This window comes from Carya illinoinensis, chromosome 9 (assembly GCF_018687715.1).
Source record: "Carya illinoinensis cultivar Pawnee chromosome 9, C.illinoinensisPawnee_v1, whole genome shotgun sequence".
NCBI lineage: Eukaryota > Viridiplantae > Streptophyta > Magnoliopsida > Fagales > Juglandaceae > Carya > Carya illinoinensis.
In genome coordinates, this window is record NC_056760.1 from 17,120,866 (window position 1) to 17,141,518 (window position 20,653).

Consider the following 20,653-nt stretch of genomic DNA (forward strand, 5'->3'; position numbering starts at 1 on the left):
TCTTTTACTTCATTAAGCTCCTTTTCTTCTTTTCGGAAAGTGTCAGATCTCAAATCAAAATTTAAAGAATTAGGTGTATTTCCTTTCACGTTAATGGACGATCTAGTTGAAAAGATTTCAATTTGAACCCAAATACAAGTTATAGAAAGAAGACACTATTGTCTTTTTCAAGAGAAGGAAATATTGTTGTTAGGAAAAGAAAGACAACGGAGAAAATATAAAAGACAAGAATCATTCAATTCTCAAGACTTTGTATAAATTATAACGTCTATATTATTTAAATGATAATATTTATATTTTTAAATTTATTTTTTAAATTAAATTATTATAGGTAAGCAGCAAGTATGCCGTATGAAGACTTTAAAATAACAATACTCAAAAGAAGAATATAAAACGGAGCCGTGAAATTAGTGAGAATCATCAACCCAGATTTGACAATCCCTATTTCAAACCGTAAACAAGAAACAGAGAAGGAACGGTTCATCTTGAATTATGCCCAAGTCAACATTCTGGTTCATTAAGATACTCCAACATGCACATTCCGGCCTCAAGTTGACGGTATAATAATAATAATAACCACATTGATAAGAGTTTTGGATGGAATTTTGACTTGGATATCCCCTTTCGGTTCTTATCCTTTAGAGCAGTGGCTGCCATCCTTTGACAAGTGAACGCAGCTTTTATATCATTTTACACCTCGTGATGGTTGTTAGTGTCATCAATATCATCAAGGATGAGCTTTTTAGCCGACATCTTGGCCACAAGCTCCAACCTCTCAGGGAGGATGATACGTAGTGAGAAAATATCTGATCTGCGTTTGACATTTTTTTTAAACCTTTGTTAGCTTTGATGGGCCGGATAAACAACCACAGGGGGGCCATGTCATGGGCCCAAGCTCAAATTGAATCGGGCCAAAATCTCATCTTGTAACCTTTGCCCACAGGCACACGCAAACCATAAGCAACATTGTTCTCTGTCAATGTTACCTGTACGTTGAAAGCTGCCCCAATAAACAAGGCACTCAAGAGTTATTGCCAACTTGACCATATGGGACGAGGCATAAGAACACCAGTGCTCTGGCAATGGGGCAATTGTCATTATTACAAACTAACGCAAAGGCAGAGGCACTCCATTACACTTGCTACAAACACAAGACATAAAGCTAATTTGGGCTAAGGCTGTTTTCGGCAATTTTCTCCCAGGATTTGAGAGTTTTGTCTTCGGTGTCTGTTTTGTATAATGCAAGGCGACTTACTGGGAAGCTCAGGCTGCTAATGCTTTCATCAAGAATGCTGGCTTTTTCTTGAGCTCTGCTCTTCTCATCATCGGTCAGATCCCCATAGAGGAGGCTCAGATGTGGCATGTAAGCTGCAAAATGTGATCAGTGTATTCATTATTACAGGCAGAGTCACAGCCCCAAAACCATTTCCTAAAGTTCCTAGAAAAAGACATACAAGCAGGAGCGTATGTTTTTCCATCTGAAAAACTAAAACCTCACTTCTGCAAAGTCGATTCAATAAACAGCACAAGTTAGAGAGGAAAACAAAATTTTATTTATCAAATATGGTCTCCTAGAAATCTTAGGAAAATCCAAGGACTATGTTTCTGGGGAAGATAGACACAATATGTGGTCCTTGTAACATTTAATTTAAGTCATGGATTTCCTTATTCTAATAATTCTAGGGGATCCATTTACAGCACCAAATTTAATGCGGTTAAAGCACTAATGAAAATTAACCACTTATCTCCTTATTTGACACAACATGTAGTTCCTTCAGAACAAACAAGCATCAAACTATCAATTACTAGGAAAAGCAAGGTGACAAGCTTGCGCTTAGGCCAGGAATACACTCCCCGCCAATGCATGGGTAATCCCATGATTTGAAGAACTGACATGTCCCATATGGGAAAGAAATGGAAACAATATGAGAAGGGGCTCCCTAGGTCTCAAATGATGGTAGGGGCTAGTCAAACCTAACGTCACCCCAAAGCTAACAGAATGGAGAAGGGTTCCTGAAACACATGGTAGCATGTTTACGGTTGACCTAAGTAAGGATTATAATAGCCTACAATGACCGAGAACTAGGACACACTCTTTTCAGCCCCAGAAGCTTAAGTTTCCCTATCATCCTTCCCCTCTTTATTAATAAAAAAAAAAAAAATCCTTGAGTGACTTAGGCATCAGGGCCATCATCCGCCAGACATCGCCCAAAATCTCCCATTATTTCTATTATTTGTAGACTCTTTGCGGTTGATTGTCAGGATGCAGTTAACTATACTAACAGTCTGTATCAACGTTCTAATTTAGGGATCATGATAAGGACTAGCATTTCACTTTCTTCTATTACATAGATTATAGTAACTCATATGGATTAGGATTATTTGATTTCTCTAGGTAGTTTCATACATTACAAGTTTTGCTTCAAAGCATAGCTTCGTCAGATAGACTGAATCAGACAAAGATTAATATTTTGAGACTCCAATGTAGAATTACTACCAAACCCACATCCTAATCTATGGTCATGATCATGTATCTTCTAGATATCAATGTAACCAAAAGTGGTGACCGACGATTTCTAATCCATACGTTTCCAGAATTATTAGACTGGCCTTATAATAGCCATGGAAACGTTTGCAATTTCTTTTTGAGAAACATAGACTTGAACACATAGCTTACGAGTAGAGCTCTTGTATCCAAAATGGCCAGAGCAGTGCGCGCTAGTTTCCACCACCTAAAACAAAACACAATATTTCATTTTTAGGATTATTGCCTCAATTAATACCTAATATGAAACGGATCCAAATCAATTTCTTATAAAGAAGTGAAATTTGTTTTACCAACAAATTGGAATGAAGAAATTTACCTGAGTCGTTGGATGAATGAGGACGTATACACACTGATAGAAGAAGGTCCCCGTGGCCACACGATCAACGGTGGCAGTGTAGGCCTTGAGGCCATCGCACGCTGTCCTGAACTTGCTAAGCGCATCGTCCGGCGTCAAACTGATGGCTCCGACGACGGTGATGTGGGGCTCGAACTGTGGCCCACCGAACTCGGACCGGAGGTCCTCCATCAGCTTCTTGAGCCTGGCTGCAACGTCGTCCGGCGGCACCGCCCACACCGAGTAGACATGCTTCTCCTCCACTTGGTGGGTTTGGGGGTCCGTAGCACTCACTGGGATTGCCATGAGATGAGTCCGAGAGTCCGAGGACGATGAGGACGATGAGTACTGGGAGTGGGTTTTGGAGTAAATAAGGAAAGAAAGGATCGGGTCGTGATGGAAAGTTTATGGGGAATAAAGTAGGGAGAAATAAGGTTGCGTGGGAGGATGATGGTGCGGGAAAGCAGGGAGAGATGAGTAGAGTGGAGTGATGGTGGGATGGGATTGGGCGGGGTTGGAAGGGAAAGCATGCAGAGGAGTGGTGTCTGGCATCTTATGTGGGAGGGCACATGGAATGGAATATACGTAAATCCCGATGCTCCCACTCTGGTGATAATCTATTCGTAGTTCATTTTGGAGAATCATTTCGTTTGCAGGCAGCGGCGGAAGTGGAACCGGCAGTTGTACGAGGGGCCAACTTTTCTACTGGACACATTTATGTAAAGATAATATTAGACACATTCTTAAAATATATAAACTCTACGTAATTTGTTTAAAAAGAAAAGTAAAATTTATTATTAAAAAATAATTTTTTTATATAAATTTTATATTTATTTATTTATTTCAAAGAAAGTGGATGAGACTTACATATCTTAAGATTGCAAAATAAAAAATAGATTGAAAAATCATAACTATATAACTATAAATTATTTTTCATTTTAAGATTATAAACATCTTTTCTCTTATATAAATAAAGAAGAGATTGAAAAATTATAACTGTATAACTACAAACTATTTTTCTTATAGATCATTAATCTTGAATAATATTGTTTATATTTTTATTTTAGATTCCATATTAAGAAATCTAATATTGTATAACAAAAAACTTTGAAATCCATATTAATAAGTTTATTATTTATTCTAAACTTAATTTTAATTTTAATTTTAGAGAAGCCGCATATTTGAAAATAGATAATATATATAAATGAAATAAAAATTTAGGACTATATAAAAAATTTGAGAGAAACATTTTTAGGTATATTAAAATTTTAAAAATCATATAAAAATTATAAAATTTTTTAGAGGGTCATTTTTTATATTTATAAAATAATATATAAAATATAGGAGAGTAATTTATCTTTTCACAAAAAATTTTTGGGGGAGGGAGGGATGCCCCCCTCTAAGGACAATGTGGTTCCGCCATTGTTTGTAGAGTAATACTATGGAGCCACAACTGTAGCAGGAGCACACCTACACACCATACGTGGCATCCTAATTTTTTTTTTTTTTTAAAAGTCAAAACGTGCGCATTACTCGGGGTCCTACGGGTTGCTTAATACATTTCGAAATCCTCCCGCAAAAACCTTCGTTCGTCACCCGCGTGATAGGTTCCTCCGCCCAGCACCACCGGCAACGCCGTAGCTTGGCCCAGAAACATCGAGCACAGTACTTCGTGTGTACAGAGCTGCCGGTCGTTGGGAAACCAGATAACAGAGCAAGCTGACAATTTCTTGAATCTGCGAAGACCCCCTTCCCTCGCCGGCGCCACCGCTGCTCATATGAAGGTAAAAAATTTTCAGACCAATGAACTCTCATATGGTTACGTTTATCCTGTGTACACAGAGATGAGTTTTGGGTTTTTTGAGAAAGATATTGTGGATTAGGGCATGCTTAGAAAACAATGTTGCATGGCTTTTTAGCACTGGTTTCGTCCTCTGCTATTTAGCAGCTCGGTCCATTGGTTTTTATTTTTTTTTATTATCTGTATTGAGAATTTGTTTTTCCATCTTTTGCACGTATTCGGAGTAATTATTTGTGCCCCTCCAAAGTCAGAACTACTAGCTGGTTGTTATGATAGTGGCAGAGTATGAGCATTGTGAGGGAAATGCATGCTCGTTTTGCCATTTCAGCTCATACTCTGTTCTTACTCTCTCTTCAAGGAAAAAAAAAAAAAGAGGGTATCTTGCTCCAGAATATGCCATCAGCGGACATTTGACACGAAACTCTTATTTTTATAGCTTCGAAGTGCTGCTCTTAGAGATTGTCAGCGGGTGGCCTACCGTGGATTTCCGCGTTGACTATAAGGATCAACTGCTAGTTCAGAAGGTAAAAAGTTCAGAGCTTTTTAACGCAGTTTTGCACACTACCTAGTTATTTTAAAACTAGTCTATATTGATTTATTGTGTAGTACTCTTTAAATAAATTGTTGAGACCTTTGTAGTTTTGCACACTATCTAGTTATTTACCAAAATTTGCTATATTGATTTATTGTGTTTAGATTTATAAAAAATATATATATGTAAGTAATGAGAAATTATCAATTTCTAGGTAGTGGTCATCACTGGAAGTTCTAAGCCGAATGCTACTCTTATGTTTTGTATCATACTACTTCCATTTATGCAATATGTTATAATGTTAGTGTTAACTTGAAGTCTTATAGGTTAGTTGGGTTAGTTGCCAATACTGAGAACATCCTGGATTTGCCATCCGTGTGCACATAACCTGACTTACAAAATCTTATTGATTAATTTTATTTTCTTTATTTTTTAAAGGTAAAAGAGATAAACTTGTGTTGGAGTAGGTCCGTGTGATTGAATTACATTGCATTAATAACTATCTTATAAACCTAAAGAGTTAAAATGCAATAAATGGAAACAGTTTATGAAGTGTGAGATTATTTATTAAGTGAGTGTTTAATGTTCATATAATGCGCTTTTACATCATGTGCATCGCCTTTAAATAATTTGAAGACATCATAATTTTAGTGTAATGGGGGAAGAGGAAGATAGAATGGCACCCAGGCCTTCAACGTCGACTTCACAGCCAGTTTACACGCATCAAAATGAATTTGGAAGTCCAAACTTAGACCATGTGACTGGGCAGGCTGATGATAGAATTTTTAATAAAGTGTGAGATGCCGTGCTCATGCATCTAACTAATTGCATAAAACTTGTAGCATCCTCACCATATGCCCTACCCTCTGGCGAGTAATCTAGACGATTTTATTAGAGATGAAGATTCATTCCAGGTATATTTCTTGTTTGTTACCCAAATTCCTAAAATTTTTGATAACTGATTTTTTCTAATGCCGTGCTGCTATTGAGCAGATGCCCACTTATACTCAGTACCAGTCCTCGAGTAATCTGGAGGACTTGAGGCAAGAAACGCCCCTCGCGTCAATTACACCTAATAGTGATGAATTTGCAGAAAATGTTGGAAGTTGTCATGATGCTGATGGCATTACACTTTTCAATGCTTGCCTTATTTAATGACTCTAATATTGAATTATTGCTAATTCATCCTTATGTTTCCATTGATAGAAATGTTCTTTGACATAAATGAAGATTTGGAGGGTACCACTGTTGTCCCGGATGATGAGGTACAAGTTGAACCACCAAGATCTGGGTTGGAGTTTGACAGTGAGAAAGAGCTTGTGGCGTACTATAAGCAGTACGCCAAGCAAGAGGGTTTTGGTGTAAGGACACAGAGGACCAAAAGAGATGATGATGGAAAGCCGGTGTATCTGATCATTGGTTGTGCCCGTAGTGGAAAGTACCATCCTAAGCCAAACAGTAATATGTCGAAGCCACGGGCAACCACTAAAACGGGTTGTAAGGTCAAGGTAAATGCAGCGCTGAACAAAAATGGGAAATGGGTGATCACCACTACTGAGAATTCTCACAACCATATTACTGTGAGCCCCAAGAAAAGTAGACTATTGCAATCTCACAAACACCTAGATCAATACAGTCAAAGGATCTTGGAGCTGAATGATAGAGCCGGAATACGAATGAATAAGAACTTTTATTCTCTTGTTATTGACGCGGGGGGTTATGAGAATCTAGCTTTTCAAGAACAAGATTGTAGGAATTACATTGACAAAGCTAGATATTTAAGGTTGGGCAAAGGAGGTAGTGATGCACTTAATGAGTATTTCAAGAGAATGAGAGATCAGAATGATGGATTCGTTTCTAATATGGACGTGGATGATGAGGGAAGGCTACGGAATGTGTTTTGGGCTGATGCACGTAGTCGAGCCGCCTATGAGTATTTTGGAGACGTTGTATCATTTGATACAACGTACCTAACAAATAGGTACGGTATGCCTTTTCCTCCATTCGTGGGAGTTAACCATCATGGGCAGTCCATATTATTTGGGGCGGGATTGCTATCAAGCGAGGACACACATAGTTTTGTTTGGTTGTTCCGGATGTGGTTGGATTGCATGAAGGGTAGGGCGCCGAAGTCTATCATAACCGACCAAGATAGAGCAATGAAGAATGCGATTGATATTGTATTCCCTGAAACTCGCCATAGATATTGTTTATGGCATATCATGCGTAAACTTCCTGAGAAGTTAGGATCGCACGCCAAATTCAACCTTGGGTTGAAGACTGATATCCATTCGGCATTATATGATTCACAGACCACCACAGATTTTGAGGAGAGTTGGGGTCAACTACTTGAAAAGTATGATCTACTCGGCAACAATTGGCTTCAGTCCTTATATGAGGAAAGGTCCTTTTGGGTTCCTGTTTTCCTAAAGAGTGTATTTTGGGCTGGTATGAGCACAACGCAAAGGTCTGAAAGTATAAATGCATTTTTTGATGGGTATGTCCATGCTGGGACGACATTGAAGGAATTTGTTGATCAATTCGATAATGCTCTTAGAAAGAAAGTGGAGGTCGAGACAACGGCTGATTTCAATTCTACCAACCAAACTATCCCCTGCGTCTCCCCTTTCAACAGTGAGAAGCAGTTTCAAAAAGTCTATACAAATGCAAAGTTTAAGGAGGTCCAAAGAGAGTTTATGGGCCTAATGTGTTGTAACTGTTGGTTGGTAAGCACACAGGGGTGCATTTTAACATTTGATGTGTTGGATGAAATATCATTTGATGAGCAAATCAAAAGAGTTCATTACTCAGTTTACTATAACGAAGATGAGTGTGAGGTAAAATGCACTTGTGGTTTGTTTGAGATGAGGGGGATTATTTGTAGGCATGCACTTAGAGTTTGTCAGTTGAAAAATATTAATGTGCTGCCGAAAATATATTTCCTAGATCGATGGAGAAAGGACTTAAAGAGGCATTACACATTAATCAGAAGTAGTTATGATGACGTGCGGGGAAGATCAGAGACGCGTAATTACGAGCTTATGATCCAAAGATGTTCGAAATTAGCCGCCAAAATTTCCTCAAACAATGACAAAGTCCATGCATTCCTGCACTATGTTGATGAGTTTGATAAATCATGTGAAGGTTTCACATGTCAGTCGACTATCCAATCAAAGATGGTCAACCCAACGGTGATCTTGGATAAGGGTAAAAAGATTTTAAGCCCTAATGTCGTTCGAGGGAAAGGGAGACCTCCAAATAAGAGGAAGGTCCCACCTGTGGAGAAATTGGCAACAAAGCGAAAAAAGCAGGTATTATACTCTTAACGAAGCTTATTTTGTTACTTGATATTGCTATGTAGTTCAAATTATAAGTGAACTATTTTGTTTTTGTGAGATGGAACTTAGACTTGCAGGAAACTGTTGGTAGATGAAAGTTCACAGGGTGAGAGCCCAAGATCTCAACCCAATCCAAGTTGAATCTGGTGGAGGGCTCAAGTAAAAGCATATACTGGATTTTGTAGTTCATTTAGATCTTTATTATGTGTAACTGAATTTTTATATAATTGATGATGGCTTTTCAATCTCATGCAGGTTGTAAATATTGATTTTGTCAGCTGTTGGGAGTTTTTGTGAAATGGGTGTTGATGTGGATGAGGGAGGAACTTATGTTGACTGCCAAAGATGGAGTCTTGGATATAACTCGACACGTGTTTATGACATAAGCATTTTGGGCCGTTGGTTGACACCTTGAGTTTTGTAACATTCTCATAGATGCTGGAAAGTATGGAGTGTCACTAATATTCTGACACTGACTTATGTTTCTACAATGGATAAAGGTTTGTATTAACTGTCCTTTTACTTTAATACCACATAGTGACAATCAAGTGAAGGTGGGACTTGCACACCTATTGCATATTCACAAGTTGTATCATCTTTCTTGTTCATGTTGGTAGTTTAGATATGTACAACTAATTAATTTGCTATTTCCATACCAGATGAGTTTTCAGTGAGATTTAACTTCCTTCCATGTTGAAAATTTGAAATAGCCAAATTTTGCTGTGCAGGTTCTACAATCACAGTGCCCTTTGATGGTTTCCTACAAACGGGTTAGTAATCCTCTGCTTCAATGACATAAGCTCTGTTTTATCTAGGCTTTAAAGTAGCAAAGTCATATGTTTATGCACAAAAGACTGTGGTTACTCTGGGTTATATGACTTCAACCCAGAGTAAAAGCATATACTGTGTTAAATTAGGTATTGCCTCCCTTTAAAAAATAAAGGAAAAGAAAAAATGGGTTTTTGTTTGTTATCTAGTAGGTTTTGAACAGAATAAGTTTTGGGCTGATGTGCTCCAGGATTTTTATTTGAAGAAAATGTGGGATTAACCTTGATGACAGATACATTTGAATTATATCAAGCACACATAAATAGAGATGAAACCATGAAAATCTGGTCCTATTTCTTTCTGAAAGCTAGGTAACATTAATCGGGATACTATTTGCTTCTGCTCTACAACAACAAAAAGAAGGTTTGAATCTCATGCTTGTTAGTTCTTGATTGTGGTTAAAAGCTACATATGCATGAGTGTGGGTATCTCCCATTAGTGACCAGTCAACATTCAATAATAATAATATAGTGATTAAAATCAAATGAAATATAAAATTACAATATGCTACGTTTGTTTGAGAGGAAATGAATAAGATGCAAAAATGAAAATGAATAAGATGTTTAATAGTTACATCTTTTGGCTGGCCATTATTCATTGTTTCCTTCAGGATACATTTGAAAAAAAAATGATATTAAATAAATCAAACAAACAAATAAATTGAAACAAGAATCTTCAAGAATGACTATGGCAATGTGACAAGCAAGCAAAAGGTGAACTGATACAATAAACTATCTAATCTTATAACAGAATGCCTACACCTATACTCCCATTACATTTATGACTAGAGTAATTCATTCACCTGAAGGATGCCATGCAATGTTAGAACTGGACAACCGTATACATCTGCTATCTAACCGTATAGACATAAAGATCTCTTTCTTTTTAGGTCAATTATTAAAGATTCTGTAATGATCTTATATTGGCCAGACACAACAACATTACCTATGGATTCAGTCATTGTTTATTCTCTTGTTATTATATTTTTAATAGTATAATACTTATTTGAAAAATAGTTTAATTTCTAATTTGCATGTTGACAGAATATTGCTATGTAGCAGCATGCTTCTTTTCTCTTCTATTGATATTTAAAGCAATGTGGTGGTTTAGGTATTGAGTATATCCCCAGCTGCTCTGGGTTCATTGATTTGGACAGGTAAAAACACACCTAAGACGATAGATGAGTTTAATATATGCATGTGCAGGAATTGTGGCAACAATGCCATTGATGACAACGTTTGCTTCTCATAGCTACGGCAATTAATACCCCGATTTTTGTCTCGATTTTTTTACCACAGATACACGAGGTTGTAGGAATTTTATGGGAAGTGAAATAGTTGAATGGATTCGGTCATTATGCATTATATGCTGCCAGAAAGTTGATCTCAGGAGATTGAGGAGGCTGCACTGAACTGAAGATGTACATCCATTTTGCAAAGATTTTGAATTGACAGAATCATGTCCAAAAGGGTTATGTGCAAACCTACGTCATTTGTATATATTTCATTTTAAGTTAAGACTAATTCCAATAGGAATTTCTTGTAACTAGCAGGAACCAAACGAGTACAAGTCACTAATATTAATGGAATATTAATGTACATTCCAATATGTTGGTTGTGCCAGTATATAAAGTTCATTTGTTAGAGATGGATTCTACCATATCCACAGATGGAATGTGGGACCAGGTATATTTACAATTAAAGGAAAAAGCTGGAGTGCCATCAGGGGGATTTCAATTAAATGAATGCAGTTTTGCCATTCGTTTATGATAAATGCAGCGGCACACTTGTAATCAAATGAGTAAAAAATGCTGCTATTTATTCTGTTATATACTTGGGATAAATCCACCTTCTCCAAAAACCTAAATCCACCTTCCCCTTATTAACGGATGAGGATCAAAAAAAGCAACACTGTCATCAATACTTGAAGCGCATCAAAACTAACTGAAAATTATTAACATCCGTGTGTTTGCTGCAATAAAACAGTAAATAACACTTTGCTAAACTCTACAAAGTCAATTTAATTGCACAAAAGTTCTTCTTTACACGGTGAGGTTAACACCATACAATTTACATCCATGGTCTTGGTCCAAACCATGTGCACTTCAAAAAAACCATGCAAAACCCATCTAATCCATACACCGTACATCACATAGAATTTATCCGAACCAAATAAACACAATTACAAATGTCAGAATCCAGTACAAAAGCAAAAGTCTTCGCTTTTGCTTTTTCAGATTCTTTGCTGATTCTCTCACTTTATCTTCCCTTTTCCGAACGGCATACTCGTGTTGTAATACATCATTCCACGTAATAGTTCTCGCCTTATTCTCACGGGCATGAAAGTTTTCCTCTAGCAAATGAAGTATATCGGCCCATACAAAAAATTCACACCTTGCTTCTCCCTACACACAGTATTAATTTTCAATTAATATGATAACAAACTCCCCAAGTAGCAAATCATTAGGCAAAACAAAACAAAGCAAATCATCAAATTGCTTTTATCGTTTTATAGTTTGGGCAAGCGAAAAATCGCCTTCCAGGATTTTTTGATGTGTGAGATGTCTTTAGTGGTGTTTTCAAACCACACCAACATGTTGGGGATTCCAATACAAAATCATTAAGTAAAGATGATGATTGAGATGCTGACATGACTGATTCTGAAAAACCAATGAAAATTTGTGCTTCTGAGAAGTCGAACTCAGGGTGCTGTAGCAAGAAATTATATTTTTGAACTAGGAAAAGAGAACCCATGTTACCAAGCATCTTCAGCATATAATGGAATCAATTGATACACATGGAATGCGAGGAAAAAGATATGACTGCAGGTTTTGTGTACTTCCTGTTATATATTGTCTTAAGCGTCGAAATACACACGAAAGAGTTCATTAGAAAACTAGATGTGAAGGCCTAGAAAGAAACTTCAAAGCTAGTTCTGTAAAAGGGGCACCTAGGTCCGTAATGAATTTTTGCCACCTATGGTTTCGGGGGTCAACTTCAGGTAGTTAACTGACAAAGTTAAACCGAGTCTCATATAGTTAAAAAAGGGACTAATGTAGATGACGACTGTAGCTTATTTACTAGTGTTGACATGGGTACGTGTTGTGTCAAAGTCTTATTTTCTTTTGCTTTTGAAGAGGGAGGATAGCAAAAATATAATAATGATATTCTTTGGATAATGTTTAAACACGAATGGGTTGAAACAAAAGTGTCACAAAGTACAAAATGAAATGGCTTATTTTAAAATTTTCTCTTACCAAAATCAGAAACTAAACATTACTATTCGATGATATTTTTAATAATGGATTAATTGTATGTGCAGAAGAAAAAAAAAAAACTATATGCTTTTAGCAAGAATTGTGCTACTCAAACCAGAAACAGATGCAAACCAAAACTATTTAAACCCAAAGTTGGTAGAATTGCAACAGCTAATCAAAATTCAAGTCCACTTTGATATTATGGTTAAAGGGATCCTACCATGCTGCCAAACGACAAGCGGCAAGTGTAGAGAAATGGTTGGATTTTGAGTTCAACTCTTGGGTTAAAGCTAAAACAAAATATCGCAAATGAGTTTACATATTAGCCAAATATGCATTTGTTTTACTTATAAAATCAACTCAAGTACACCAAAGAAGTAATCAATGCGATTGAGCTAATTTTTTGAACTGTTTTTTTCCACCAGAATTACCAAACTAATAACCTTCAAAAAATTAAAACACAGAACTACCATAACAGAGGTCTAAGACGTATTCTGAAAGAACAATTAGAAATTAGACAACATAAATGATACATTTTTCAGATATGAGAATTACACATATCAACTGCCATATGTGCTTTTATTTTATTAATGGTGTAATAGTTTATCATAAATTACACATGAATGTAAGAAACTTCAAATATCAATCCTAACCTAAGATTTTCAGTATGTGATGAAGGAGCTTTTTTTCTTTTTTCTGATAAGTAAAATCGTATGCGATGGAGGAGCTTGATATCATAACCTGGATGGCGAGTAATAAATTCCCTCTGTTTATTCTGTTTGGAATTGGATGTTCCTGAAAAAAAACTTGCACAACAACCTCTGTTATCTGTAATTTTCTAGATAAATGAAGTATATTTCGTTGTCACAGAGAGAAAAAAGATAAATGTATGCCATGAGAGGCAACATCGGCAACATCCACAGCCCCTCACCATTACTTTCTAGCAAATACAGAGAAAAATAATGAAGTAAATAGACAACAAAAACATGTATGCCGAAACCCTAGAAATCTGTTTACCTTCCAGGAGATTTGAAGGATTCGCGTTGGTGGTCTGATTTCGTCTTCGCGTAGGTGGACTCCCCCCTCCTTGCGTCGGTGGACTGTGGGCGAGCTCGCGTCGTTGGACTGAGGGCGGCTTTGTCTCGAAGGACTGACGACGACTTCGCGTAGAATGGACTGAGGGCTTCGCGTTGGTGAAGTTAGGGACCGCTTGGGGATTGATCTCCTCGGAAGGGCAGAGGTCGTGGTGGGGAGGGTTCAGCTTGGTGGGTGCTTCGCTTCGAGGGCTGAGATCGGAGAATACGAAAGGATGAGGATGAGCAACACGAGGGGGAGTTTGTGGGAGACGATCTGCTCATACGAAGGGGAGAGTGGCCTGAGCTACCTGGTGGGGGGATGGAACCGACACAGGTTCGGGGGAGACTCAGGAGAGAGGAGCGAATACAAAGACCTGTTTCTTTCTCAAAAATCAAATGGAAACATAGAGGGAGGGAACGGGGAAAGCTGAAGGGACAATTTGGTCTTTTACCAGATCCACGTAAGGTGTGCGCCGGTTGCTCCCAAACAGGGACTGCTCCCAATAATATTTCTATATGTATATTAATTATGTTAAATTATTTTGCTAGCTAGTAACGCTCCCCTTCGTTTGTTAACGAAACCTCTCTCTCTCTCTCTCTCTCTCTCTCTCTCTCTCTCTCTCTCTCTCTCTCTTATATAGCAATGAAGGCTCACTGTAATCATTTTGGACTGATCTCAAAATGTAGCATCGAGGGACGTTCGAACCAGACGGTGGCTTTGGACCTAGACGGCACACTTCTCGTGTCATGAAGTGCTTTCCCTCACTTCTTGCTTGTTGCTCTTGAAGCCAATAGCCTTCTCAGGGCGCTACTGCTTTTAGTATCAGTTCCGTTCGTGTATTTTACCTACTTGTTCATTTCAGAGTTCATGGCAATCCAAACCTTTATCTTCATTTCCTTCGCGGGGTTGAAAGTCAGGGACATTGAGCTTGTTTCTAGGTCTGTCCTGCCCAAGTTCTATGCCAAGTACGTGCACCTGGAGACTTGGAGAGTCAACTCTTTTGGGAAGCGGTACATTATCACTGCGAATCCCAGAATCTGGGTATTTGAGAAATTTAGTTTTTTGTTTTCCTTCTGGGGAATTTGTAGATTCTGAGTTTGAGGTCCTAATTAAAGTTTTGTGAGAATTGGGAAAATAAGATGATGATTCTGTTCAAATTTGCTGTCATTTTAGAGTGGGTCGGGTTTTGGCCTTGGTAAGCGAATAGGTTTGGTCCAAAAGCAATGTAGGTTGGACGGGTTGCAGGCCTACTAGTAATGGTTTAATGCTTACACGCAGACAAATTAATATTCTTGATTATGGTAAGATGAAGTATTGTCACCGAAAACCAAAAATTCTACGATAGATACTTTATACTCTTATCCCTTACACTATCGGAGTAATATTGTAGGCTCTGATCAACAATACCTCACCCTTACCAAGCTAGGCTAAGCATTCAGTATCAACTTTGTCTGCACAATCCAAAAGAGGCTCAATACTATTAGATGGGCAAGCACATTCTCTGCTACATTTAGGATACAACGTCCAAAATCATCACTAGAACTGTCGATCGACTATCTTTGCTACCAATCGCAGAGGTTGCCTCAAGATGCAATGCTCTACTATCGATTTGGTGTTGGAAAATAGAGTAATTAATCACAATCTAGCACCAAACCAAAACATCGATCGCACCATGACCCATGCATATATACTAAGGGGAATTAACATGGTTTAATATTCCTCCCTTCTATGAGATCACTCCAAAAAGTTCCCATCAAAACAAGTGTTTTGCTTGACCTACAATTTATCCAATACTCCCGTACAAAGTACCCAACATTGAGATATATAGAGAATACTATGTAAGAGAAAGTGTGGCACTCGGTAGTCATTTATTTCATACTTTCCATGTAGCTAGCTGACATTTTCCGATCACAACCCAAACTAAACCTTCTAGATCATCAACTCACAACTTGCGGGGCAATGACACAGAAGACCAAGCAAATACAAAGTTACAAACCAAAACAAACCGAGAGATCTTCTGGGCCAGCACAAAGTTTCATCAACAATTAAATCACATTAATTGTAACAGAAGTAAGGAAAGAACAGTTCTTACTTTTGATGAATCATTTACAAGGACTATCTATGTTTATATAAATGTAAAAACAGGGAGAGAAAAAAACTGACTCAGTGTATGTATCTGTACAAAAACTATAGCCATTGAGAAATTACATATGTACATATTAATTTTGTAACAGTCCTCCTCAAGATGATGTATATATATTATGCACATTTATCTTGGATAATAAGGACTAAAAAAGTTTAGAACCTAATGGCTTGGTCATTAAATTGGCAACTTGATGAACCGAAGAAACATGTAAAGTTGTCAAGGATTCTTCTTCTAGCTTTTCACTCACTGAATAACAATCTAACTCAATGTGTTTAGTGCATTCATGATCTGGGTTAGCTGCTATGTAGAGAGTAGCTTGGTTGTCACAAAAATTGAGTGCTGGCTAAGAATGATGCGTGTTGATGAAGGTCATTAAGCAAGGCCCTAATTCAAGTAATTCCATAAACTGTATAGGAAAAATGTTTAAAGGATGAACAGTGATTCCCCATATATATGGAATCATTGTTCATCCTCTAAATCATTTTTTATCAATATTTTATTCTAATAAATAAAATAAATTATTCTTCCAATCATCTATACTTTCTCACATACTCATATTTATTATAGTTTTAAATAATAATTTTAAAAATAATTTAAATAATTACAAAAATTTGAAAAAAATTAATTTTAAAAATATTATCATACCCTCAAAAAAATAATTTAAATTTTTGTTTAAAATATTCACTAGAGTAATAGTTCAAAACATAAGAAAAAATATTAAGGAATTAAGTTTGTAAATGGGAGTAAAAGAAAAAAGTAATAAAAAAATAATAGAAAAATATTATTTTAATAGAATAGAGAAAAGATAGGAAATGAGATGTATGAGATTTTTGAAAGATGAGTAAAATTTAGAGAAAAATTTTAAGAAATGTGATTTTTAACTAAATTATAGAAAATTTTATAGGGAATAAAGCTCATTTTCTTCTTTTTGGAAAGTGAGAGCTCTCAAATCAAAATTTAAACAATTAGGTCTATTTCCTTTCACATTGGACGATCTAATTGAAAAGATTTCAATTTGGACCAAAATACAAGTTATAGAAAGAAGACAATATGGTCTTTTTCTGGAGAAGGAAATATTGTTGTTAGGAAAAGAAAGACAACGACGAAATATAAAAGAAAGAATTATTCTATTCTTTAAGACTTTGTCTAAAGTATAACATTTTCGTTACTTAAATGGTAAGATTTATATTTTTAAATTTATTTTTAAAATTAAATTATTATAGGTAAGCAGCAAGTATGCCGTATGAAGACTTTAAAATAACAATACTCAAAAGAAGAATATAAAACGGAGCCGTGAAATTTGTGAGAATCATCAACCCAGATTTGACAATTTCTATTTCAAACAGTAAACAAGAAACAGAGAAGGAACGGTTCATCTTGAATCGTGCCCAAGTCAACATTATCGTTCACTAAGACACCCCAACATGCACATTCCCACCTCAAGTTGATGGTAAAATAATAATAACCACACTGATAAAAATGGATGGGATTTTGACTTGGATATCCCCTTTGGGTTCTCAGCCCAGCTAACCAAAATTATCCTTTAGAACGGTGGCTGCCATCCCTTGACAAGTGAACACAGATTTTATATCATTTTACACCTCGTGATGGTTGTTGTTAAAAAGTCATCAATATCATCAACAAGGATGAGCTTTTTAGCCGACATCTTGGCCACAAGCTCCAACTTCTAAGGGAGGATGGTAAGGAATAGGAAAATATCTGATCTAGGTTTGACATTTTTTTTTTTAAAACCTTCTCACTTAGCTTTGATGGGTCGAATAAACAACCACATGGGGGCCCATGTCAAGGGGCAAAATCTCATCTTGTAAGCTTTGCCCACTGGCACACGTAAACCCTGAGCAACATTGCTCTCTGTCAATGTTACCTGTACGTTGCTAGTTGCCCCAATACAGAAGGCACTGAGTTATTGCCTACTTGACCATATGGGAAGAGGCATAATAACACCAGCTCAATGGCAATGGGGCAATTGTCATTATTACAAACTAACGAAGAGGCAGAGGCACTCCACTACACTTGTTACAAACACAAGACATAAAGCTAATTTGGGCTAAGGCTGTATTCGGCAATTTTCTCCCAGGATTTGAGAGATTTGTCTTCGGTGTCTGTTTTGTATAATGCAAGGCGACTTACTGGGAAGCTCAGGCTGCTAATGCTTTCATCAAGAATACTGGCTTTTTCTTGAGCTCTGCTCTTCTCATCATCGGTCAGATCCCCATAGAGGAGGCTCAGATGTGGCATGTAAGCTGCAAAATGTGATCAGTGTATTCATTATTACAGGCAGAGTCACAGCCCCAAAACCATTTCCTAAAGCTCCTAGAAAAAGACGTACAAGCAGCACCGTATGTTTTTCTATCTGAAAAACTAAAACCTCACTTCTGCAATGCCGAATCAATAAACAGCACAAAGTTAGAGAGGAAAACAAAATTTTATTTATCAAATATGGTCTCCTAGAAATCTTAGGAAAATCCAAGGACTAGGTTTCTGGGGAAGATAGACACAATATGCAGTTTTTGAAACATTTAATTTAAGTCAGGGATTTCCTTATTCTAAGAACTCTAGGGGATCCAAATACCGCACGAAATTCAATGTGGTTCACTAATGAAAATTAACCACTTATCCCCTTATTTGACGCAACATGTAGTTCCTTCAGAACAAACAAGCATCAAACTATCAATTACTTGGAAAAGAAAGGCGACAAGCTTGCGCTTAGGCCAGGAATACACTCCCACCAATGCATGGGTAATCCCATGATTTGAAGAACTGACATGTCCCATATGGTAAAGAAATGGAAACAATATGAGAAGGGGCTCCCTAGGTCTCAAATGATGGTAGGGGCTAGTCAAACCTAACGTGACCCCAAAGCTAACAGAATGGAGAAGGGTTCCTGAAACACATGGTAGCATGTTTACGGTGACCTAAGTAAGGATTATAATAGCCTACAATGACCGAGAACTAGGACACACTCTTTTCAGCCCCAGAAGCTTAAGTTCCCCTTTCATCCTTCCCCTCTTTATACTTTAAAAAAAAAAAAAAAAAAAAAAAAAAAAAAAAAAAAAAAGGAATTCCTTGAGTGAGTTAAGTAAGCATCAGGGCCATCATCCGCCAGACATCGCCTTCAATCTCCCATTATTTCTATTATTGTAGACTCTTTGCGGTTGATTGTCAGGCAGTTAACTATACTAACAGTCTGTATCAAGGTACTAATTTAGGGATCATGATCACGACTAGCATTTCATTTTCTTCTATTACATAGATTATAGTAGCTCATATGGATTAGGATTATTTGATTTCTCTAGGTAGTTTCATACATTACAAGTTTTGCTTCAAAGCATAGTTTCGTCAGACGTCAGATAGACTGAATCAGACAATGATTAATATTTTGAGACTCCAATGTAGAATTACTACCAAACCCACATCCTAATCTATGGTCATGATCATGTATCTTCTAGATATCAATGTAACCAAAAGTGAGGACCGACGATTTCTAACCCATACGTTTCCACAATTATTAGACTGGCCTTATATTAGCCATGGAAACGTTTGCAATTTCTTTTTAAGAAACATAGACTTGAACACATAACTTACGAGTCGACCTCTTGTATCCAAAATGGCCAGAGCAGTGCGCGCTAGTTTCCACCACCTGAAACAAAACATAATATTTCATTTTTAGGATTATTACCCCAATTAATACCTAATACGAAACTGATCCAAATCAATTTCTTATAAAGAAGTGAAATTTGTTTTACCAACAAATTGGAATGAAGAAATTTACCTGAGTCGTTGGATGAATGAGGACGTATAAACACTGAGAGGAGAAGGTCCCCGTGGCCACACGATCAACGGTGGCAGTGTAGGCCTTGAGGCCATCGCACGCTGACCTGAACCTGCTAAGCGCATCGCCCGCCGTCAAACTGATGGCTCCGACGACGGTGATGTGGGGCTCGAACTGTGGCCCACCGAACTCGGACCGGAGGTCCTCCATCAGCTTCTTGAGCCTGGCTGCAACGTCGTCCGGCGGCACCGCCCACACCGAGTAGTCATGCTTCTCCTCCACTTGGTGCGTTTGGGTGTCCATAGCACTCTCCGGGATTGCCATGAGATAGAGTCCGATAGTCCGAGGGCAATGGGTACTGGGAGTGGATTTTGGAGGAAAGAAGGAAAGAAAGGACGTGATGGAAGGTTTATGGGGAATAATGTAGGGAGAAATAAGGTTGCGTAGGAGGATGATGGTGCGGGAAAGCAGGGTGAGATGAGTTGGGCGGCGTTGGAAGGGAAGGCAAGCGAAGGAGTGGTGTCTGGCAATCTCATGTGGGAAGGCACATGGAATGGAACATGAGTATATCCCGATGCTCCCATCCTGGTCATAATCTAATTTTAGTTCATTTAGGATAATCATTTCGTTTGTAGGCCACAAATTCTTTTGCTAGTTTTTTATGTTTTACACAATCAAAAGCCTTTTATATTAATTATGTTAAATATAATTGATTCATTGATTATTGCGACAGTCATTCGTTCTGACCAATAAATGTTTTTCCGTTATGGCCTTTTGGTACAAGAGATCAAATCTTTACATCTTATTTCTATTCCTTTAAGATTGTTCATGTCGATCGACAAGGCAACGAGGATGGAAGAAAAAATCTTAATTTTTATATCTTCAATCACACTTAGTGATATGACACATTTTAAATAGTTGCTATCTAAATTATTAACAAAAGAAGCTACTTGAAATGTAACAGATGATCATGTATAATTAAGATAAAAAATAAGATTAC

At 37.3% G+C, this 20,653-nt stretch overlaps 3 protein-coding genes and 1 long non-coding RNA gene across 4 annotated transcripts; 1 reads left to right on the top strand and 3 right to left on the bottom strand.

Annotated features, from left to right (window-relative positions):
• Positions 1-957: 957 nt before the first annotated feature.
• Positions 958-3,473, bottom strand: LOC122277326 (cyclic phosphodiesterase-like). The gene is made up of 3 exons (XM_043087284.1): positions 2,865-3,473; positions 2,678-2,732; positions 958-1,368 (listed from the first exon to the last, which is right to left on the bottom strand). The coding sequence occupies exons 1-3, from the start codon at positions 3,186-3,188 to the stop codon at positions 1,163-1,165; spliced, it is 585 nt and encodes a 194-aa protein (XP_042943218.1). The 5' UTR covers positions 3,189-3,473; the 3' UTR covers positions 958-1,162.
• A 2,397-nt stretch (positions 3,474-5,870) lies between these two features.
• LOC122276866 (protein FAR1-RELATED SEQUENCE 5-like) lies at positions 5,871-8,939 on the top strand. Its single transcript, XM_043086761.1, has 4 exons — positions 5,871-6,008; positions 6,209-6,338; positions 6,422-8,526; positions 8,832-8,939. The coding sequence occupies exons 1-4, from the start codon at positions 5,871-5,873 to the stop codon at positions 8,937-8,939; spliced, it is 2,481 nt and encodes an 826-aa protein (XP_042942695.1).
• Positions 8,940-11,331: 2,392 nt separating this feature from the next.
• Positions 11,332-16,438, bottom strand: LOC122275583. Its single transcript, XR_006228604.1, has 2 exons — positions 13,291-16,438; positions 11,332-11,785 (listed from the first exon to the last, which is right to left on the bottom strand). It is a non-coding gene; the product is annotated as an uncharacterized LOC122275583 (long non-coding RNA).
• A 987-nt stretch (positions 16,439-17,425) lies between these two features.
• Positions 17,426-20,228, bottom strand: LOC122275479 (cyclic phosphodiesterase-like). Its single transcript, XM_043084563.1, has 3 exons — positions 19,654-20,228; positions 19,467-19,521; positions 17,426-18,124 (listed from the first exon to the last, which is right to left on the bottom strand). The coding sequence occupies exons 1-3, from the start codon at positions 19,975-19,977 to the stop codon at positions 17,919-17,921; spliced, it is 585 nt and encodes a 194-aa protein (XP_042940497.1). The 5' UTR covers positions 19,978-20,228; the 3' UTR covers positions 17,426-17,918.
• Positions 20,229-20,653: the final 425 nt, after the last annotated feature.